The sequence below is a fragment of the Dreissena polymorpha genome, chromosome 1 (assembly GCF_020536995.1).
Source record: "Dreissena polymorpha isolate Duluth1 chromosome 1, UMN_Dpol_1.0, whole genome shotgun sequence".
Taxonomy (NCBI): domain Eukaryota; kingdom Metazoa; phylum Mollusca; class Bivalvia; order Myida; family Dreissenidae; genus Dreissena; species Dreissena polymorpha.
The window spans coordinates 183616447-183640937 of NC_068355.1; the positions used below are offsets into that span (position 1 = coordinate 183616447).

Genomic DNA, 24491 nt, shown 5'->3' on the forward strand with positions numbered 1-24491 from the left:
TGCAGACTAGTGCTGCAACAATATACCGGTATATCGGTATATATCGCAATACGCAATCTGCATATTGTATTGCGATACGCTTTTCATCATACCGGTACAAAAATTTTACAAAAATTAATTCACATTTCGTCCAGAAAAGCCATCCAAAATAATGATAACAAGGTAAACAAAATAAGCAGTGTAATTTTTTGTTTCGTTAAAATAGCATTCTGAAAAGTATATTATACGGAGTAACATTGTTACATCGGAGCATTCGTTCGATGCTTTTGAACAGATTATCGTTGAATTAATTGCGCACAGCTGTAAATGTTTCCTTTCGATTCTAAATTGAGCATTTTTAAATTTGTAATCCAAATTTCGGAAATACGCTTCAAAATTTTAATGCTAAAGTGACAATAAAAAAATATAGCGTCAAATAAAAAGTGCTTTATCCTTTGTCTCAATAAAGAGCGCGCGAAAATGATACAGACATGTAGGACATCGCATGGAAAGTATGGGTGTATTTTGTGTTGTATAAAAATGGGAACATCACGTCAGGTGAATTAAGCGTGTTCAGTGGAAAAAAAATGCCTGGGTTGGACGTTATTTCATCACATCTTTAAATAGTAACAAATGCCAAAATGTATTTGATATATAAGAAAAGTTGCGAATGATTGTGTGTCTTGTTATTCTTGAGCATATTTACCAGCATATAGTAAATATTTACCAAAATTTGCTTTAAAACTGGAATATTCGGGATTATCGGATAATTGGCAAGTTATAATTTTGGTACAAGTGAGCAATATATTGCGATATATTGCAATACGGGTTTTTTAACTGACAATATATTGCAATACGGTTTTTGGCGTATTGTTGCAGCACTAGTGCAGACATATATTACCTGTGTTATCTTTATCAAACATTAAATAAGCTTTTGCACGTAAATTAGGTAGCACATATTATCATATTAAGAATCCTTCATCCGTATAGAATATATTTGTAAACAGTATTTACTGTATCAATCCTCATTTGATTGATGTGTAATATCTAATGGTACATGTTATTTGTGTCGTATCTATCTGGAAAACAATGCCGCCCGTTTCATTATGGGTCTCTATGGCAGCATTGGCATTTGAGTTAGTGTAAAATAACATCAAACATAAATTGAACGTATACGAAGCCGTCAGTCAATTGAACGCGTATTTGTGTACCGAAGCAACCCACTAGTAGTTTTATCAATAAGAAAAGTAACAGAATGTTACCTTTTCATCTGAAAACTGTTTATTTTCGTGTTAGATTGGTAGACGATTTCCCGCAAAAGGTTATAAATCTAACCTCCTTTTGAAGAACGTTGCTTACATCTTTAACAAGTAATAATATTTTAGTCGAGACGGCAAGTTGAGTCGGTCTCAACTGAAATGAGATTTGAAGGGATCTTTTCACAGATTTTGGCATGTATTTAAGTTCACCATTAAATGCTTTATATTGATCAATTTAAACATTGGATCTAAAAAGCTGCAATAAAAAACTAGAATAATAATAAAAAAAAGAAACCCTCAACAGGGCTCGAACCACTGACACCAGGAGTAAAAGTCTAAGGCTTAGACCACTCGGCCATCCGTGCTCATAAAATGAATGATGTATTTTATACTTCATATTGCAATCCTCGTAGTGTCATACAATATAACGACAACAACAGAACTATCCAAATTAGTAAATCGTTTCGCGTTGCAACGCTTTATTATTTTCAGGTTTGTAAATCGTCAAAAGATGCAAATATTGGATTTTTAGAGCATGTTAAATGTTCAGTATTACCGTTTCCTCACAAATATCATAACTACAACGAACATTTGCGTATCTGAAACCATTTTTTGTAATTTGTCAAATTACCAAAACGTGAAAAGGCCCCTTAATATTATAATACATGTATAGGTATGTTTAATTAAATGGTGACTGCAAAATTGCGAACCATCTGTTCTTTTTTCTGGGTAGGTTTTATTACGCCACATTTGTCGTGTATTTACATCGTCGATACTCACGTTCGGTGATACCTGCTATTCACCTTGAAATCGGTGTATGTTGAATTTTGCCTCGCTTTGGAAAAACTGGTATTGATTCAAGTGCGTAAAGCGACGTCCCAGATTAGCCTGTGCAGTCGGTCTGTGATTAGCCTGTGCGGGATTATCTAGAACGAAACTTTACGCACATGCATTAAGCCCCGTTTACCCACAGCGCAGCGCAATTCTAATGGCCGTTTTCAAAAAAGTTGGGGACGTGCGGAATACCCAACATACCGATTTAATGCAACGGCATTATGAGGTAAGTCTACAAAGGATATATGCTACAAGCACACATCTATACAAAATCACGGAGTGTATATTGACAGGAGATGAATCGAGTATTTGACCCTTACTGTAGTAAATTCAATCTTATGCAAAAACTATTCATCCGATTTTATTGGTTTATACGTTATCTTGTTGCTTATTAATTCCTCTTTCAAAAAAATATAACTTTTAGTATATTCCCGTTGTTATTAATGGATTTATAGCGAGTTAAACACAAGAAATACACATTTTACGTTTTACCACCGCGCGTTTTAACGTGTTGTGGCTATCGATCTTTTACGATTAGCGTACAGCGAAGCGCCGAGGTTATACATTTTGACTCACGTCTTTTGTTAAATTATAGTTTCATTTCTCGGCCGATTTCGACAAATTATATATCATTAGAAAGCTTACGTTACGTAGTAAACAGATATATCAATATATATTAAGTTTTTCTTTTGATTTCGACAGCCCGGCGAGTTATAACTTTAACTTTTGCAAATATCATACCGTTTTGGAGTTTTAGAATCTAGATTTACGGTTGACATGTTCGTACTTAATACTAATTTGTAGCGTTTATATTTGGAGTTCAGTTTTAAAAATTACATCTTGCTTAGGAGAATAGAATTTTGTATACGATAGAAAATAAATTTGTTTAAAAACGAAAGTAATTAAGGAATGAAGGCGGGAAAATGTAGCGCGCGTTCCTAACGCACTGAACTGATGCTACGGTCTTGGCGATTATGCTTTTGTTTAGAAACCGGCCATTGAATTTCTTTTGCCATCTTATTATATTTTTTATGCAATATATTGTAGTATTTTGTTCACGAAACATATCAATAAAGCTTATTATAAATGAATCTTAATAAATTAACGATTTCAGCTCTTGTTTATAACACAGAAAGGGTGTAAAATTTATGATGAAACAGCGTATATAGCGGACCCTCTCGATATTATTCGGCTTTGCATGCATACTTGAAATAAAATGGGTGTCAAAAACATTCATCGTTTGCTGTTTATTATCAACAAGGTAATTATGTATAATTATTTGAAATGTTATTTACCTTAAATTATCAATTTATTAAAGATTCTTGAAAATCACGGTCCGTGTTACGCGGGTCATTTCGTATTTTGACATCAGGGCATCATGTCCAACTATTGAAAATCAGATTTTTTTTTCACCGGGACGATGACGGCCTGGATTTAGACAGGCAGACAGATAGTTTATTCAGACTTAAACAACAGTACATCGTCTTCAACTCAAATATATAAATTATTTTTAGACGAATTGTTAGGTGATTACACATATAGCAGTGATGATTCTGAGAATGTTGCCATGTTTCTTATCCGTGTAATCTAGAGTCCATGGTTTGAGCATTTTTATCGCGGTGTTCAAAAAAAGATATCTCAATAATCTTGTTTATTGATAGATCTGTGGTTTTATTGCCCCTGTGTTCAGCACAAACCAATTATCTCGTTATGATCAGATACTGTGCCGACCAATACTAAATAACACTATGGTGTCATACGCCACAGCAGGGACCTATACTCGTATATTGGTCCCTAACCACAGGTGGCAATGTCTGGTCAGATTACACTTTTTATGATACCTCCATGTCTTCTCGTGGTATTAGTGGTCATTTCTTGGAGTAATGTAACGCCAAATACTCAATTTTGCGTTTATAAGATATGTAGCGTATTGAAAACATTTATAGTCATCTGCCCATACAGATTGCCATAAACTAAATACTGTATAGATGTCAGCCAGCTAAATCACAATAATTATAAGTGCTTAATACCTATATATGTACAATTTAAACATTTAAAAAATCTAATACTTAACATTTAACGTATTTAGCGGGTACCGGTAAAAAAACTCCGTCATTTCGTAGTCCTATAAAGATTGTATGGTAGTGTACGGAACAACATAATTAAAAACAGCATTCTCATTTGACCACAACGGGGTTAAATAATCTTTCCGAAAAATACAAATAATACAGAGTTTTAATTTAGAATTCTATATATTTATAACTCTGTTAACTTATAAAGATATTTCAATATACATGCATAGACAGTTGACCGTGATTTTCAAGAATCTTTAAATAATTTTAATTAATTGATAATTTATGGTTAATAACCTTTCATATAATTTTACATAATTACCTTTTTGATAATAAACAACAAACGATGAATGTTTTGACACCCATTATATTTGAAGTATGCAAAGCCGAAAAATATCAAGAGGGTCCGCTATACATTTGTATACGCTGTTTCATCATAAAATTAACACCCTTTCTGTGTTATAATCAAGAGCTGAAATCGTAAATTTATTAAGCTTCATTAATACTTAGCTTTATGGATATGTCTCTAGAACAAAATATTTCAATATATTTCATAAAAAATATAATAATCATGGCAAAGGAAATTCAATGGCCGGTATCTAAACAAAAGCATAATCGCCAAGACCGTAGCATCAGTTCAGTGCGTTAGGAACGCGCGCTACATTTTCCCGCCTTCATTCCTTAATTACTTTCGTTTTTAAACAATTTTTTTTCTATCGTATACAGAATTCTATTCTCCTAAGCAAGATGTTATTTTTAAAACTGAACTCCAAATATAAACGCTACAAATCGGTATAAAGAACGAACATGTCAACCGTAAATCTAGATTCTAAAACTTCAAAACGGTATGTTATTTGCAAAAGTTAAAGTTATAACTCGCCGGGCTGCCGAAATCAGAAGAAAAACTTAATATATATTGATATATCTGAAAACTACGTTACGTAAGCTTTCTAATGATATATAATTTGTCAAAATCGGCCTAGAAATGAAACTATAATTTAACAAAATACGTGAGTGGGTACATCAAATTTATAACCTCGGCGCTTCGATAAAAGATCGATAGTTACGACACGGTCACGTGACTTAGACACAACAAGATATTTGGCGTAACGGTCCCGTTTCTTATCCGTGTAATCTAGAATCCGTGACAAAATCCAGATATATTTTCCGATTTGCTATGCGGTTTGTTGGCATTTTGTTCGGTTAACATTTTCTTGTTCAAAGTTTATGTTTAGTGTGTTTACGATCTGATGCTTTATGTAGAATCTAATCGGATTCTTAATACACACAATAATAAAACATACAAAACTGGGACAACTGGACATAATGCACGTGCTTCCAGCACGTGGGCTAGGTGTGGTTCCATTTTTTTGCACGTGGAAATGTTGAAACGCAATTTAATTCTATTTTTATTTAAATTTAATTATTTTAGGAGGGTTCTTACATAAGGAAAACATAAAATTAATTTACAAAACAATAAAGCTCGTATGAATATTCAGGAGCGCAATCGCGCACTTTGTATTTTACAGACTACCTTTCTCACTTGTTAAAGCGTCTGATCGTCACGGATGAATGATTTTATCGTTAGCTTGCACATATTGTAGTCAAATGATCACATGTGAAATTTCAAATAAATATATTCACTCATTACTGAGCTATGTTAGTTTTAAAAAGTATTGCGTTAGAAAAATCAACAATTGTTGTAAATGGCGATATACATGTTATTCCGATTTAATTTCAATATCATAATTCTAGGTAAATTTTTGCACGAGGAAAACATAACAGTAATGAAAGAAAAACAATATGGCTCGTATGGATATTCAGGAGCGAAACTGTTCAATCGGCATGTTGCAAGCCGGTCAATTATTATGACGTGTAAGTTTATGCGTTTTACTTTTCACATTGTTATTATTTAACGTTGTACGAGTTTGCGAATTTGATCTTTGAAGTAACGTTTTAAATTTGGTAAGTTTTATTTTATTTTTTTCAATTTCAATTTAATTTTCAGGTATTATCAGATATGTGTAGAATTATCCATGGTCGAAATTTCAACACAAGCCGTTCAAAAATAAGGGAGCTATATTGATATGATAAAGTGATGTATTAGAAAAGTCTAAAAGTGTACTCGAAGGTTGTTGATAGAAACAGGTTGCCTTTATTGTGTGTGTGTTTTCACTGAATATAAATATATGACCAGCACTCTAGGAAAACGGCGCTTAATGCATGTGCGTAAAGTGTTGTCCCAGATCAGACTGTCAGCACTAGCTAATTAGACACAACACCTTCCGCTTAAACTGGATTTTCCATTTTTAACGAAAACTTGCATAACAGCGGAAAGAGTCGTCCCTGATTAGCCTGTGAAGTCCACATCTGGGATTACACTATACGCAGCATATTCATTAGTCCCCATTTTCAAAGAGTGCGCCTCATTTTTTTCACCTAGCTCGATTTTGTTCACATAAAAAATGCTATACTTCATTGTAAATCAAATAATAACATATGCATGTCAGAATAGATCGTCATCGCAAAGTATTGTTACGTTACACAATGATATAATGTAGACACGGAACCATTTAAGAAATTTGGAATGTTTAAAACTAATCATTAATAAAATAGATGACTAATTAATATATTTAGTCCAAAAGTCTTACGATCATAGTTTTTGCTTGTACATGTAATTGTATTATCCGAAAATATGTAAACATTTTGCCATGAAATGCGAGAATACAATTTAATATATAGCCACGAATTGCTAGAATACAGGTTACATTATTTGAATGAAGGATTATCGTATTGATGTTTACTGTTATTAAACGTGTCTACTACCAAAATTTATTTTTATAATTATTTGTTATATGCATAAATTTTTACAATAATAACGGGAATATTTATTTAAAAAAATACATTCATCAGGAATCAAACTTTGTTCTGGTGAGGTAAATCAATCGCACAGGGCGATTCAGAGGCCTAAAAGTCACTACTAAAATTTCACATTCTACACGCTGTCATTGAAACGCCGAGAGGTCACTCGTTCGCTCCCTTCTGTGGGAGCGTTCTGTCTTCATCTCCCAAAGACACCGAGTGAAACCTGGAAACGGACTCGAGAGCGTTTCGATTAGCCTGGGGCAGTTTACGCAATCGAGCTAAAATAAATATGTTTAAACTAAACGCTGTCAGTAATGCAGAATGTATTGTTCTTAAAATTATCGACGAAAGAGTTACAAATGCTTCATCATTTTATTTATTGTTATTGACTACTATCCATATACGAAGCGATGTCTAGAGTGAAATATATCTACATTTATTTGAATCTATGACTTTCTTTTAGTTATGAAAAAACGTTTTTGGTTTTTAAAAATGCGGTTCCGTTACCAAGGTAATGCCGACATCGAGCCAGGCGCTCATACTTAAGAAAGGCGTACTGACGGAGGATGAAGTGCGACCGACGTCGTCGGGACATTGGCCGGGATCTCAGTGCTCTGTGCCGACAAGTGTGAGGTAATAATGAAAGTGATTCTGATGATGATGCGGATAATGATGGAGATAGTGTTGATTGTGTTGGTTTTGGTGGTGGTGATGATGATGATGATAATGATGATTATGATTAACGAAATACTACCTCTACTTCAACAACAACAAATACTATCACTATTACTACCGCTGCCGCTGCCGTTGCCGTTACCACTACAATCACCACCACCACTATTACCTCTGCCACTGCTACTTCTAATGCTAATGCTACTATTTCTGCTACTGCTACTGCTAATGCTACTGTTTCTGCTTCTGCTGCTACTACTACTACAACTACTACTACTACAACAACAACAACAACAACAACTACTACTACTACTACTACTACTACTACTACTACTACTACTACTACTACTACTACTACTACTACTACTACTACTACTACTACTACTTCCTGCTACTACTATTACAACAGCAACAACAACAACAACAACTTCTACTACTACTACTACTACTACTACTACTACTACTACTACGGCTACTACTACTACAACAACAACAACAACGACTACTACTACTACTAGACGACGACTACGACGACTACGGGCTACTACTACTACGACTACGACGGACGACGACGACGACGACGACGACTACGACGAGACGACGACGACGACGACGACTACTACTACTACGACTACTACTACTACGACTACGACGACTACGACAACGACGGCCACGACTAGACGACGACGACGACGAACGCGCGACGACGACGAAGAAGCGATACGACGACTACGACGAGACGACGACGACGACGAGACACTACTACGACTACGGCGACTACTACGACGACACGACTGAGCGACTACGAACTACTACTACTACGACGACGTACGACGACGACGACCAATACTACGAACTGTACTACTCCGGCGACGACTACGACTACACGACGAAGAAGACGACGAGATCCCTACAACGGTCATACTACTACTACAACTTCTATACACTACTACTCAATACTACTACGACTACTACTACTACTAAAAATACTACTACTACTACTACTTACTTCTACTAGTACAATAATAATACGACTTACTACTACATTACTAGTTACTACTTACTACTACTACTACTACTACTACTACTACTACTACTACAACTTAAATACTATATCCAGTGTTATATGCATCAGTTTATGTCAGTATAATAACACTCAATCTGCGCTTGTATTTTAATATGTTAATGTTTTTCGTTCCAAGATCAGGTCCCCAGTACGCGTTCCGTACCCCGGTCCACTGCAGCATCGTGACCGTCTACAACTTTTGGCAGGGGCCGGTGGGCGGGGGAGAGACATGCCGGACCCCGACGCTATGCACGCCCTTGGGCGCGAGTCTGCGCAGCTCTTCAAGCATCAACCGCTACCGAGGGGTTACACCAGCATCCTCGCATTCGAACCAGACTCGAAATCTTATCAGGTAACCGAACAACGAAGTGTGCCCGACTCGCAATTTGATAATGACGTCATCATGTTGACGTCATATAGTTGTTATTTCAACGAAATTCCAAAGTTAACTTTTGTTCAAATGTAAAACAAATCGACGAATATGCATAAAATTAAAAAAAATAAGCAATGATGTTCAGCTATACTGAAAACAGATGTTAACATGGTATTATTTTTATATGCACATCTAATTTTGGGAGGAAAGCGGAGGGCACAACAAGATTATGACGAGCCTAATTCTCGGAGACGGAAAGCTGATATTTATGTTTATGCATAAAAATCGATCCCAGCTAAGCTTGTGCAGTCCGCAGCTAATCAGTGACTAAACTTTCCGCTTTTTGGATTGTATCGTTAAAACGAATTCTCTTCTGTACGAAAATTAAAGGGATAGTGTCGTCCCTATAAGCCTTTGCGGACTGCACAGGCTTATCTGAAATGGCACTTTACGCACAAGCATTAATCCTAGAATGAGGCCTTAACACGTTTCGGTAAATTGACAAATTAAAAAAAAATGCTTCAGATTCGCAAATGTTCGTTGTAGGTATGATATTTGTGCGGAAACATTAATACTGAACATTTACCATGCTTTAAAATATCCATTATATGCATTGTTTGACGTTTTAAAAACCTGAAAATTATAAAGCGTTGCAACGTGAAACAATTGAATAGTTTGTTGGGGTCGTTATATTTTGTGATACAACGAGGATTGCTGAAGTATAAAATTCACTACCCAATGTATGAGCGCGAATGGCCGAATTGTCTATGCGATAACATTTTACGCCAGGGATCAGTGTTGCGAGCCCAGTTGGGGGTTACTTTTTTCTTTCTTTAATTTTATTATTTTCTTTTACTGGAGCTTTTTAGATCCAATGTTTAAATTTAGCAATATAAAGCATTTAATGACAAACGTCATAACATGCCAAAAATCTGTGAAAAGGCCCCTTTAACCTTACTAAAGCACAATTTCTATTCTCAAAGTGGTGTGCGCAGGGCGGGTCTGGTTCCTACATGGAAGTTGATAAAGTGGACAGCCGGCCCACTTCCGGTCGATGTCGGCCCTTTACCGCCGGGCCTGACAGATCGTCCATCTCTGCAAAGGTAAATGGTCGGTAATTGAATACAGCCCGTCTTATAGAACATCATACGATACATATTTTAGCCCTGGGAAAACCGGACTTAACGCATGTGCGTAAAGTGTCGTCCCATATTAGCCTGTGAAGTTTGCTGGATGTTCGCTAATTATTTTACTGCCTTTAAACAAAACATGCCATACAATCAGAAAGTGTCGTCCCATATTAGCCTGTGAAGTTTGCTGGATGTTCGCTAATTATTTTACTGCCTTTAAACAAAACATGCCATTCAATCAGAAAGTGTCGTCCCATATTAGCCTGCTCGAACTGTACATGCTTATCATGGACGACACTTGAGTTTACGCGCACAAAAAGCCTCTTTTTCCGAGCGGGTTTTATCTTTAGTTACGGTGCAATTTTTGATGAAGTACAATAATACGTCTTAACCTCTTTGATAACTTTTCTTTCAATAACTCTATTAAATTCCTATCAATAGTTTACATTCCCTTTAGTTAAGAATAATATTTATGATTGATGTCTATTAACGGTGAGTATACAATTAAGCCGTCACTGTAATTGTCCGTACAATATTTGATAAGACATGACCAAGGTACCTGTTGAACACCTAAGGAAATTTCGTAATGTTAATAATAAATATGCTTTTATTTATTTTGCTGGTTCGTTTTGATGGGGCACATTTTACAATTGTGTTATGAAGAATCTTTGGATTGCGCAAAGCTTTTGAATTAAAACATTGAATTAAGTCGTATGCCTGCTTCGCCGTTCCCCTTCAGAAATCGGTGCATACCTTGTAATTTAGACAAATTCGACATGTTCACATTCAGATATGTCACTGGTTCCGAGCATGTTTCAGTTCAACACATTGCCTTTCTTATAAAAAACAACAACATGCGATGACGTCATTTTTATCGATTATTAGTTTCTGACAAATATTTTTTATTTCAATAAGTACAGCAAGTACGGCTCTAGACAACATTAATGACATACGTTATAGGGTGTTGATTGCAAATAATATACATGCATTCTAACCGCTCACAATTAAAAAAAACACGACACGCACGAAGCAGCTTTCGAGCAGCAAACAGGAAATAACCGCTGCGATTACTTTAATCAGTCAGTCTGTAGGATTTGTCGCAATTGATTGAGCGATATATAAAACTAAACATAATAACTTACAGATAAATTATACTGTTTAGTGCAGGCAACTACAAGTAAATAAATAAAATACTGCCATGTTCATACATTTCATTGTTTTGTATATTTTGACATGTTCCCAATTTTTATGCAAACTCGACGGTATAACAAACACCACATATACCTCATTTTGTTATCACGATTTTGTTATTTAAAAAAAACTATGTTTGGGGAAGTAAGCTGACAATTCAGCAGCCAATCAGTCCTTTCCAGTACCAAAAGTTACTCGCTCTTGGTTTTCGGCCCAGTACCCTTTAGCTGGACCCGGACTGCGTGTATGACGCCACCAGCCACCATGCGCCGCGATCCCAGAGAGAGAGCCCACAGAAACCGGACGCACATAGCGGGACCGCGGCACGGGGCGCTGTTGATCAGAGATGTAAGTATCACGTGTCATAAGTCAATGTTTGCTGTTCGCTATAAATCTTTAAACGGTATTCTATGGGGTGTTTATGTATCGTTTGTTCGCTATCAGGTGATCGCCAGACCTATGTTGAGATCACTTTTCTATCCATCGGATGCTAGGCAGGAAATATAACTGCAAAAACAAAATTCCCTTTTTCCCATCCCCGATGAAAATTAACATGCATCGTTCTTGGAATTCTAGGCCCCGTGTAAATCCGCCTAACCTGGATTTTCGTTAAGATGACACTTCATTTTTAACACAAATTTCCTTTAAAGCGGATTGAATTTGCTTAACATAAAAAACAACAACAACCGAATAATTCTAAACCGTTATATAGTCCGTTATATAGTCCAATTAAACTACATTCTGAAAAGAATATATTTAATGAATTAAAAAAAAAATACAATTTACAATTTTATTAATAATCGTCAAAAGAAAATAGTTGTAATGCTTTAATAAAATCAGTCCCAAGTGAGTGTCAAATGTATCAAATATTAATTACCTTAAACCATCGTTATTATACGAAAATTACCTCTGTCAACGATGACGCCTTGTAATTTCAATAATAATTAATGATCAACTCATGCTTGATGTCGTTATTTTTAACAAAATGAGTTCCACGTGCACGAAAATGTTTGACAGCTGAGTACAAGAGTTAATCGTAACATTATTTTTAATTAACTTTGGTCATTGTCGGCTCGGTTACTACTCAAATGTACCCCGGGTACTCTTAAGTATAGTTAAATGTACCCCGGGTACGGAAAACATACTGAAACGTAACGGGGAATTCTAACGCTAAATTTGTTGTTCTCGGCTTTTTTAGTCAAATTAACAATATTCATATTTATGTCAATATTCTGTGAAATGGCATAAATATTATCGAAACTCCTACACAGAAAAAGCATGTTTAGAAAGGTTTTGGTCAAAAAGATGTTGTTTTTTCGAATTTTGTAGCGCGTTTTACGACATCGAATTTGGGCGGGAATAAATTTTCTCAATTGGTCTAAATTTTCCGGGTACGTGTTAGTTTATTTTCCGTAGCCGGGGTACATTTGGTATACTTATGAGTACCCAGGGTACATTTAAGTAGGATCCGAGCCGAATATGACCAATCGAGCCTCATAAGAGGGAATGCATTGTTTTTCTCTTTTAAAGCAAGTATTTGTAATATACGCACGTTTTTTTCCACGCGTAACCATTTAATATGTTTGCCTCATGTTGATGAATGCCCACCCCTTTAAATCGTATGATCTTTTTTCTTTAACAATTTAGTTACATATGTATTTTATTTCCTGTTTTATGTCCCTTAAGCCGGTCCCATCCTCTCGGTTTCAGTGACGCTGCAACGCCGGATGATCAAGCTTGCCCGGACGCGAATGTAAAGCGCAGTGACAACATCGACCGGATCGCCCCAAGTCTGCACATGCGCAGTGACAACATCGACCGGATCGCCCCAAGTCTGCACATGCGCAGTGACAACATCGACCGGATCGCCCCAAGTCTTCACATGCGCAGTGACAACATCGACCGGATCGCCCCAAGTCTTCACATGCGCAGTGACAACATCAACCGGATCGCAACAAGTCTGCACTCGCGCAGTGACAACATCGACCGGGTCGCCCAAAGTCTGCACATGCGTAGTGACAACATTGACCGGATCGCCCCAAGTCTGCACATGCGCAGTGACAACATTGACCGGATCGCCCCAAGTCTGCACATGCGCAGTGACACAAACACCATCCAGTCGGCCGAACGCCGCAGTTTTCAGTTTCCGGAACAACGAAAACGTGTCCCACTCGGGGGTAAAATTGTTAGACTCCACTTATACGACGCATTTTGTGACATTCTATGTCGATTTTTTTATTATTTTCGCAAACAACGTAACTTATTTATATATTGTACCTTATAAGTTGTGTGATGTTAGTGAATACAACGAACTTAAGTTATATCTACCAGCTACTGATACTATAACAGACGTTCGATTGGTAATTGTCCGCTCGTACACTACTTACATGTACCCCGGGTACTCTTAAGTATACTTACATGTACCCCGGGTACGATAAATAAACTAAAACGTATCCGGGATATTTAACGCATAATCGGCCGTTGTATGCTATTTTTTACATATAAGTATATTCACATTTATGTCAATTGTCTGTAAAATGACCTCTTTATTATCGTAACTCATACACAAAAAAGTATGTTGATGCAGTTTTTTTTAAAGAAAAGTTTGTTTAAAGGGTCCGTCCAACATATTTTGTCATGTCATAAATGTATTGAAGCTTGTCAGTAAATGCTTTGTATTGATAAATTTAATTATTGGAACTAAAAATCTCTAGTAAAAAAACACTACGATTTAAAAAAAGGGGGAACAAAGTAATCATCAACAGGGCTGACCCTGACCTCTGGAGTCCGGGAGTAAAAAGTCTCCCACCTAGACCACTCGACCATCAACGCTCATGATAAAAGCGGATGTATGTTTTACCTATATAAGCAATCCTCGTAGTTTTCCAAAAATCTGTTGGCCGGCCCCTTTAAAATAATCGGTAGTGCGTTTTACGACATCGGATTTTGGGCGGGAATCCAACAAGGGTACAGTCTAATATCGACCGGGTACGATTAAGTATTTACCGTACCCGGGGTACATGTAAGTATACTTAAGATACCCGGGGCACATGTAAATAGTACCCGAGCCGACAATGACCAATCAAGCATAATTGAGGTTACAATACACTAAATGATCGCTTCATGTAGGGCTGTACTCTCTAAAAAAATATCATAGTTGACAGGAAGGCATGTTTTACACTTTTTACTATTATTCGGATGTTATCTTGCGAAGATAATGGTAGGGCATGAATAGGTGTTCACTACTGAATCCCTGAAATATGATACACTTGAAGACTATAGTAAACCATTGCACTAGAAAAGGTTACATTCCACTAAGAAACGGCCGAAAAAAAAGTTGCAAAAACAGTCGATTTTGATTTGTGTCAAGTTCTTTCTTGCATAGTACATGACATATCTTTTTTATTGCATAAATCGATTCCGCTTAGAATGGCCTTTAAGAAAAGGTATGGTTTATGGGGGTCTCTATGTGCAAAATGTTGCATTTATTTTCGCTCAAAGTTGTCGCTTTTACATTGAATTATATAGGAAAACTATTAAGTGTATTATGACCTTGACACTCGATTGGCCAATTTAGATTGTACCCGAGTATTATTCCCGCCCAAAATTCGATGTTGTAAAACGTGCTACGGATTCGAAACAAAATTCTCTTTAAAAAAAACTCCTCAACATGCTTTTAAGGAAGAAGTTTCGATAATATAGAGGCTATTTTACAGAATATTGACATAACTATAAATATAATTAATAAAAAAAGATATAACAGACAACGATCAATTAATTCTCGATTGGTCATTGTCGGCTCGGTGACTACTTACATTTACCCCGGGTACTCTTAAGTATACTTACATGTACCCCGGGTACGGTAAATATACTTAAACGTACCCGGGAAATTTGACGCTAAATCGGTCGTTGTCGGCTATTTTTTTTAATAAAATTACTAGTATATTCACATTTATGTCAATTTTCTGTAAAATGGTCTCTATATTATCTAAACGCATACTCAAAAAGCATGTTGATGCAGTTTTAATTAATGAGAAGTTTGTTTAAGATAATTGGTAGCGCGTTTTACGACATCGGATTTTTTGCGGGAATACAACTCGGGTACAGTCTAATATCAACCAGGTACGATTAAGTATATTTACCGAACCCGGGGTACATGTAAGTATACTTAAGAGTACCCGGGGTACATGTAAGAAGTACCGGAGCCGACAATGACCAATCGAGCTCAATTAAGCGTTAGAATTCCCGGGCACGTGTTAGTATATTTACCGTACTCGGGGTACATTTAAGTCTTACCCGAGCCGACAATTACCAATCGAGCATAAGTGCCACAAATCATAAAATGTATTGTAATTGCAAAGACGGACCTTGATTAAATATTTCCGTCGTACTACGTAAATAAAAAATGTCTATAAATAAACTACATATGTATTAGGTAACTACAATCACGGACTCTAAATGAGACAATATACGCTCTGTGCTACAATTACTACTGTTGCTTCTGCTAATACTGCTTGTATTACTCATATTAATAATTATTAGGCAAATTAAATAAAGAATGCTTCTACAACAACAATCAGTACAACTATAATACTACTATTACTGCGTTTAACGCTTTTGCTGCTATTACTACTTCTACTATATCTACAACTACTACTTATCAAAACACAAACAGGTGCTGTACCTAATACAGACTTAACTCGACGTTTCCGTACGAAGTATCCAGTTCGATCCCCTCGATATCCGGTCGGCGCGACCCGGGGTTCACTCCCGCTGGGTCGTCGAATTTGTACTACAGCGGATATGGCAAAAGCTATACAGTCGGGGCTTCAAGTGGGCACGGACCGGCTGGTGTTCTACCCGCATGATGACGTCACTAGACGCGAAACCGCGGCCTATAGAAACTACATGGAGGTTGTTAACGCTCATGCAGTGATAGCGGCGTCTGCTGATAACGCAGTTCACAGGAAACTTAAAAACGGAGTTTCCAGCGGTCGACGTCACTCACGACCTTGAAGATACTATAAAGATATGAAATAATTGGACTTTTTGAAACTATGTCATCATGCTAATTTGTGTCGTTTGGTATATGTGCCATAGCATGTACCAATAATGACTCGATTTTTTGAGTCAGGTTATGATTCAAAAGGGATAATTTCATTACCGCCATTTTAATTCAACCATCCACATACATTAAGGCACATATACGCTTCCTTTTTTTGTTTCAGTTTTTGTTTGTTTTGAATACTGTGAATATAATACATGTATTGACAATAATAACTTCTAACTTATTGATTCATTTCCCACTTAAAACACAAAATTATATCATGTATACATGAAACAGATTTAGAACAAATATAAATAACTTTCATTTCCAGATATTTTAGTTTAAGGCCCTTTCTTATCAAATAACGTCAGACAAATTTTGTGGTCGGACGTACCAACTGACAGACAGACATGATGATGGACAGAGGGTTAGCCTACAGCCACCATTATCAGAATACATTTCTGAACACAAAGTCGTGTGGTTTTGGATCCATACTAACAAAACAATTTATGTGATTTTGAAACATTATATACAATACACAAATATGACAGGACACACATATATGTACTATTAATACTATAAAACAGCATGTGAAGTATATCTGCAAAACGAGATTTTGGTACAAAATATATATTTATATCTTATTATGTACCATAATATCTTTTTCTTTGGTATCTAAACCATAAGCCATACACACCAATTTGTTTACACCCTATAAAAATAACAATATATATCACACCATCTACAAAATACTCTTCTCTCATTGGCTGTTTGACGTAACATGATGAACCCATATATTCTATATGGTGTCAGTAGACTATATGGGGCAGTAGAAATATAATAATACTGGTTATATATAACCCTAATTGTTAATTTGATGAGTTGGAAAGTAGTTGGCGTGATATAATTGTTACAGGGTTAGTATCTGACCCGATAGGGGATATACGGTTCTGTGGAAAACCTTCGGTCTCGCCCCGAAATGGTTTCCACAGAACCGTATATCCCGTATCGGGTCCGTAACTAACCCTGTAACTACGCCCCGATATGGTTTTCCACAGACCCGTATATCCCGTATCGGGTCAGTACCTAACTCTGTAACTACGCCCCGATATGGTTTTCCACAGAACTGAATATCCCGTATCAGGTCAGTAACCAACCCTGTAACTACGCCCCGATATGGTTTTCCACAGAACTGTATATCCCGTATCAGGTCAGTAACCAACCCTGTAACTACGCCCCGATATGGTTTCCCACAGAACCATTTATCCCGTATCAGGTGTGTAACTAACCTTGTAACTACGCCCCTAAATGGTTTTCCACGAACCGCATATCCCGTATCAGGTCAGTAACCAACCCTGAAACTACGCCCCGATATGGTTTTCCACCGAACCGTATATCACGTATCGGGTGTGTACCTAACCCTGTAACTACGCCCCGATATTGTTTTCCACAGAACCGTATATCCGGTGTGTAACAAACCCTGTAATTACGCCCCGATATTGTTTTCCACAGAACCGTATATCCCGTATCAGGTGTGTAACTAACCCTTAGAACTACGCCCCGATATGGTTTTCCACATACCCGTATATCCCGTATCGGGTCAGTACCTAACCCTGTAACTACGCCCCGATATGGTTTTCCACAGAACCGTATATCCCGTATCGGGTGTGTACCTAACCCTGTAACTACGCCCCGATATGGTTTACACAGAACCGTATATCCCGTATCAGGTGCGTAACTAACCCTGTAACTACGCCACGATATGGTTTTCCACAGAACCGTATATCCCGTATCAGGTGTGTAACTAACACTGTAACTACGCCCCGATATGGGTTTCCACAGAACTGTATATCCCGTATCGGGTCCGTAACTAACCCTTAAACTACGCCCCAATATGGTTTTCCATAGAACCGTATATCCCGTATCGGGTCCGTAACTAACCCTGTAACTACGCCCCGATACGTTTTTCCCCAGAACCGTATATCCCGTATCGGATGTGTACCTAACCCTGTAACTATTAATACACACTCTGGGGAAACAGGTCTTAATGAAAGTTACAAGTGGTTTCCCAGTCAGGATACTTTCCGCGTCAATTGTATCAAAATTAAGGCTAAAAATGTTGCCCCTGATTAGCCTGTACGGACTACACTGGCTAATCTGGCACTTCACTTTACGCACATGCATTTAGTCCCTGTACAGACTACACAGGCTAATCTGGCACTTCACTTTACGCACATGCATTTAGTCCCTGTACAGACTACACAGGCTAATCTGGCACTTCACTTTACGCACATGCATTTAGTCCCTGTACAGACTGCACTGGCTAATCTGGCACTTCACTTTACGCACATGCATTTAGTCCCTGTACGGACTGCACTGGCTAATCTGGCACTTCACTTTACACACATGCATTTAGTCCCTGTACAGACTGCACTGGCTAATCTGGCACTTCACTTTACGCACATGCATTTAGTCCCTGTACAGACTGCACTGGCTAATCTGGCACTTCACTTTACGCACATGCATTTAGTCCCTGTACGGACTGCACAGGATAATCTGGCACTTCACTTTACGCTGTACGGACTGCACTGGATAATCTGGCACTTCACTTTACGCTGTACGGACTGCACTGGCTAATCTGGCACTTCACTTTACGCTGTACGGACTGCACTGGATAATCTGGCACTTCACTTTACGCACATGCATTTAGTCCCTGTACGGACTGCACTGGATAATCTGGCACTTCACTTTACGCACATGCATTTAGTCCCTGTACGGACTGCACTGGATAATCTGGCACTTCACTTTACACACATGCATTTAGTCCCTGTACGGACTGCACTGGCTAATCTGGCACTTCACTTTACGCACATGCATTTAGTCCCTGTACAGACTGCACTGGCTAATCTGGCACTTCACTTTACGCACATGCATTTAGTCCCTGTACGGACTGCACTGGATAATCTGGCACTTCACTTTACGCACATGCATTTAGTCCCTGTACAGACTGCACTGGCTAATCTGGCACTTCACTTTACGCACATGCATTTAGTCTCTGTACGGACTGCACTGGATAATCTGGCACTTCACTTTACGCACATGCATTTAGTCCCTGTACAGACTGCACTGGATAATCTGGCACTTCACTTTACGCTGTACGGACTGCACTGGATAATCTGGCACTTCACTTTACGCTGTACGGACTGCACTGGCTAATCTGGCACTTCACTTTACGCTGTACGGACTGCACTGGATAATCTGGCACTTCACTTTACGCACATGCATTTAATCCCTGTACGGACTGCACTGGATAATCTGGCACTTCACTTTACGCACATGCATTTAGTCCCTGTACGGACTGCACTGGATAATCTGGCACTTCACTTTACACACATGCATTTAGTCCCTGTACGGACTGCACTGGCTAATCTGGCACTTCACTTTACGCACATGCATTTAGTCCCTGTACAGACTGCACTGGCTAATCTGGCACTTCACTTTACGCACATGCATTTAGTCCCTGTACGGACTGCACTGGATAATCTGGCACTTCACTTTACGCACATGCATTTAGTCCCTGTACAGACTGCACTGGCTAATCTGGCACTTCACTTTACGCACATGCATTTAGTCCCTGTACGGACTGCACTGGATAATCTGGCACTTCACTTTACGCACATGCATCAAGCCCAGTTTTTCCCAGAGCTAGGCTCAAATAAACAATTCAAACTTATCCCTCAACATTGTTTCATTTATAAAATCGTACATTAAAACAAACACAAATAAATACAATCACACTGATAAGAAAAGAACACTAGCTGTGATTATTTGATAAAGTAAAACTCTTTGGTTGCTCACTTGTAAAGATTCCCACATAAAAAGCAATAGATAAAAAAACACTTGTTGGAAATGGTGAGTTATGCAATTCATTATGAATTTAAGTTACCCCATATATTTTACCGCAATGAAGAAAGTGGGCATAATACACATATTGATACAGGAAAGTTTATTTATTTACCTAATTTAAGAATAGGGAAATTGCTGAATATGTATTTTATCAATTAAATTAAAATCGCACATTAAGCAAAAATCTAAAGAAAAATATATGGATGAAAATAATACTTATACTTGTATCAAACAGGGCTAGAATAATTTGTATTTTGTAAAAACTACTGAATTGCGGCAAGGTTTAGCATTTGATAATATCTACTATAATCATTCCAAAAAATAATTGCCAAAAGGACGAACAATATACGTGGGTTTCAATTCCTCAAAATGCTCTATACAATATTGATTTTTGGCAATATTTTGGGTTAAATAACATAATGAGAAATAACAACCATAGCAAACCAACTATTTTCTTTACATATCTTACTAGCGTGATTAGTAAATAGCAGAAGCATTAACATGTCATCAACTGTTTAGGTATAAATATATTAATCTTGCTCTGGAAGAAAAGGCGTAATAATGGGTGTGTAAAGCGTCGTGCCATATGAGCCTACGCAGTACGCACAGGCTATTTAGGGACGAAACTTTCCCTAAGACAGGATTTTGCTAAGAGGCTTCCTTACAAAAAAACTTAACATATATTACGGCATACTGACACTGCCTTCAAATTCATGTAAGATTCATGTTAATATGTACAAGCTATTGCAATAAATGGAATGTTCATGAACCATATTGGCAAGTCTCTAGCAGCTCGCACAGGTGTTGGGGGCATTGCCTATTCACTAAAACACTATCAATCACTTTGACAACATGAACAAACAAAAATATGATATATATAATATATCACAATTTCTTTTTGTCATGGTCATAAAAATGTTATTTTATGACATATTGAGAGTGTTTTAATGACTCGGTTACGCGCCAAACACCTGCGGTGGCTTGGTATGGTGAACAAAATACAAAACAAAACAATGATCAGTCAACAAATAATATCCTTAATAAGGGCAAGAAATCACCATCCAGCTTGAGACTTAAGCAGGGCTCTGGGATAATTTGGCTAAATGCAAAAGCATTTAAGTGTCGGCCCAAATAAGCGTGTGCACTTTGCACAGTCTTAACAGGGATGACATTTTCCGCTTTCATGATTTTTTTTGTTTAAACAAAAAATATAATCCGTGCAGAAAGCATCTTTCCTGAATAACCTGTGCCGTCTTGTAGCGACACTAAACACACCATGCGTTAAGCCTGTGCAGTCCTGTGACGATATTAAACACACCATGCATTAAGCATGTGTAGTCCTGGAACGACACTAAACACACCATGCATTAAGCCTGTGCAGTCTAGGGACGACACTAAACACACCATGCCTTAAGCCTGTGCAGTCCTGGGACGACACTAAACACACCATGCGTTAAGCCTGTGCAGTCCTGGGACGACACTAACCACACCATGCGTTAAGCCTGTGCAGTCCTGGGACGACACTAAACACACCATGCGTTAAGCCTGTGCAGTCCTGGGACGACACTAAACACACCATGCGTTAAGCCTGTGCAGTCCTGGGACGACACTAAGCACACCATGCGTTAAGCCTGTGCAGTCCTGGGACGACACTAAACACACCATGCGTTAAGCCTGTGCAGTCCTGGGACGACACTAAACACACCATGCGTTAAGCCTGTGCAGTCCTGGGACGACACTAAACACACCATGCATTAAGCCTGTGCAGTCTAGGGACGACACTAAACACACCATGCGTTAAGCCTGTGCAGTCCTGGGACGACACTAAACACACCATGCGTTAAGCCTGTGCAGTCCTGGGACAACACTAAACACACCATGCATTAAGCCTGTGCAGTCTAGGGACGACACTAAACACACAATGCATTAAGCATGTGTAGTCCTGGGACGACACTAAACACACAATGCATTAAGCCTGTGCAGTCCTGGAACGACACTAAACACACCATGCATTAAGCCTGTGCAGTCCTGGGACGACACTAAACACACCATGCGTTAGGCCAGTGCAGTCCTTGGACGACACTAAACAATGCATTAAGTCCGGTTTTCCCAGAACTATGCTCAATTTAATCGATTTTTTGACACACTAGCCTTCCTTGCAAATACCCTCAATTATGTATCCTTCCTTGCAAATACCCTCAACTAAGTAGCGTTCCTTGCATTTACCCTCTACTAAGAAGCCTTCCTTGCAAATACCCTCAACTAAGTAGCCTTCCGGTTACAATATACTAAATACTCGTTTCATGTAGGGCTGTACTCTCTAAAAAAAATATCATAGTTGACTCGAAGGCATGTTTTACATCTTAAACTATTGTTCGGGCTTTATCTTTCGGAGATAATGGTAGGGCATAAATAGGTGTTCACGACCGAATCCCTGAAATATGATAAACTTGGAGACTTTAGTAAAGCCTTGCACTGAAAAAGGTTACATTCCACTAAGAAACGGCCGAAAAAAAGTTGCAAAAACAGTCGATTTTGATTAGCGTCAAGTTCTTTTTTGGTTTGAACATGACATATCTTTTTTATTGCATAAAACGATTCCGCTTAGAATGGCCGTTAAGAACAGGTATGGTTATGGGGGTCTCTATGTGCAAAATGTTGCATTTATTATCGCTCAAAGTTGTCGCTTTTACATTGAATTATATAGGGAAACTATTTAGTATATTGTGGCCTTCCTTGCAATACCCTCAACTAAGTAGCCTTCCTTGCAAAACCCCTCAACTAAGTAGCCTTCCTTGCAAATACCCTCAACTAAGTAGCCTTCCTTGCAAATACCCTCAACTAAGTAGCCTTCCTTACAAATACCCTCAACTAAGTAACCTTCCTTGCAAATACCCTCAACTAAGTAGCCTTCCTTGCAAATACCCTCAACTAAGTATCCTTCCTTGCAAATACCCTCAACTAAGTAGCCTTCCTTGCAACTACCCTCAACTAAGTAGCCTTCCTTGCAACTACCCTCAACTAAGTAGCCTTCCCTGCAACTACCCTCAACTAAGTAGCGGCTCATCTGTATACGTGTATGTTGTTCACATAATTATTTTGTTCATATACCGGCATCTAATATTATTTTATTTAACCTATATATGTTGTTGTATAAAAGTTTTTGTCAAGTTTCTATTTTTCAAGAACACTCATTTTTAAATGTGTATCTTTTAATATTCAAGATTATGGTATTGCTTAGGACGATCATTGAACTTATTCCTTAAGATGGTCATCACACTGCTCATGATTCTAAACTAATAGGATTTACACAATAATAATATGTCCTTTAAAGATTGCTCAGAAGACGTATATTGAAGTGACGTAACAATACTTTTATCGTCTGTGTTCTTCGGAAAGAGAGTAAGCCATATTGGGAATTCTTTTCGAAGACGGAAATATTTAAGCTCAGTAAACACTGCTAAATACGATTATGCTATATACAAACTGACCACAAGTGCTATACTTTAGGAAAACCCTGTACAAAAAATATTGGTGTAAAAATATTAGAGTGCAAACATTATGTAACTTTTCAGGATCTAAAAAGCGTATCACAATGTCAAGTTCTTCCGTTTTACGGAGGATCTCTTATCTGGATCGGAATCATTCGTTTTGCTTAATGTGTACATAAATCTGCAACTGCCGTCATCAAATTCCGAAATTCAGCTGCGTTTAAAATACGGGAGGCGGAAAACTACAACGGGCGAGGCATGGTCAGGGGTGATAACCCCAAAAAAGGGTTAGGGTAAGGGTTACGGTTAGGGGTCGGGTTAGGGTTAGGGTTGGGTTTAGGCTAACCCAAACCCTAACCCGACCCCTAACACTAACCCAAACCCTAACCCTAACCCTCTAACCCCCCTTGCGCAATACCATACCATGCCTCGCCCGTTGTAGTTTTCCGCCCCCCTTAAAATACAACCGAGCATTTCGTTTCTTATTAAATCAACGTTATACGACAAAATATAACGTTGAAATGATGTAGTTTTTTAGCGTTGAAATGTTGGTTATTACTATAAGAATCATGTATTTGTTATGGTTAAACTTTATTTTAAGAAGTA

The 24491-nt window shown here is 37.9% G+C and overlaps 2 protein-coding genes across 15 annotated transcripts in view; one reads left to right on the forward strand and one right to left on the reverse strand.

Annotated features, from left to right (window-relative positions):
- The window catches only part of LOC127864190 (uncharacterized), a 174082-nt gene extending 157320 nt beyond the window's left edge, over nt 1-16762 (forward strand). The window contains exons 2-5 of one of the 3 annotated variants that reach the window (XM_052403895.1): nt 10104-10223; nt 11659-11789; nt 13152-13618; nt 16117-16762. In XM_052403895.1, the coding sequence (XP_052259855.1) occupies nt 13240-13618; nt 16117-16457 (720 nt within the window). In that variant the 5' untranslated portion in view covers nt 10104-10223; nt 11659-11789; nt 13152-13239 and the 3' untranslated portion in view covers nt 16458-16762. Of the gene's footprint in view, nt 1-10103; nt 10224-11046; nt 11790-13151; nt 13619-16116 lie in introns of those variants that run through there. The other 2 variants (XR_008041560.1, XM_052403896.1) reach the window with 2 other exon arrangements.
- LOC127864178 (uncharacterized) overlaps nt 1-24491 on the reverse strand; it is a 677094-nt gene that overhangs the window by 560030 nt on the left and 92573 nt on the right. The window lies entirely within an intron of this gene.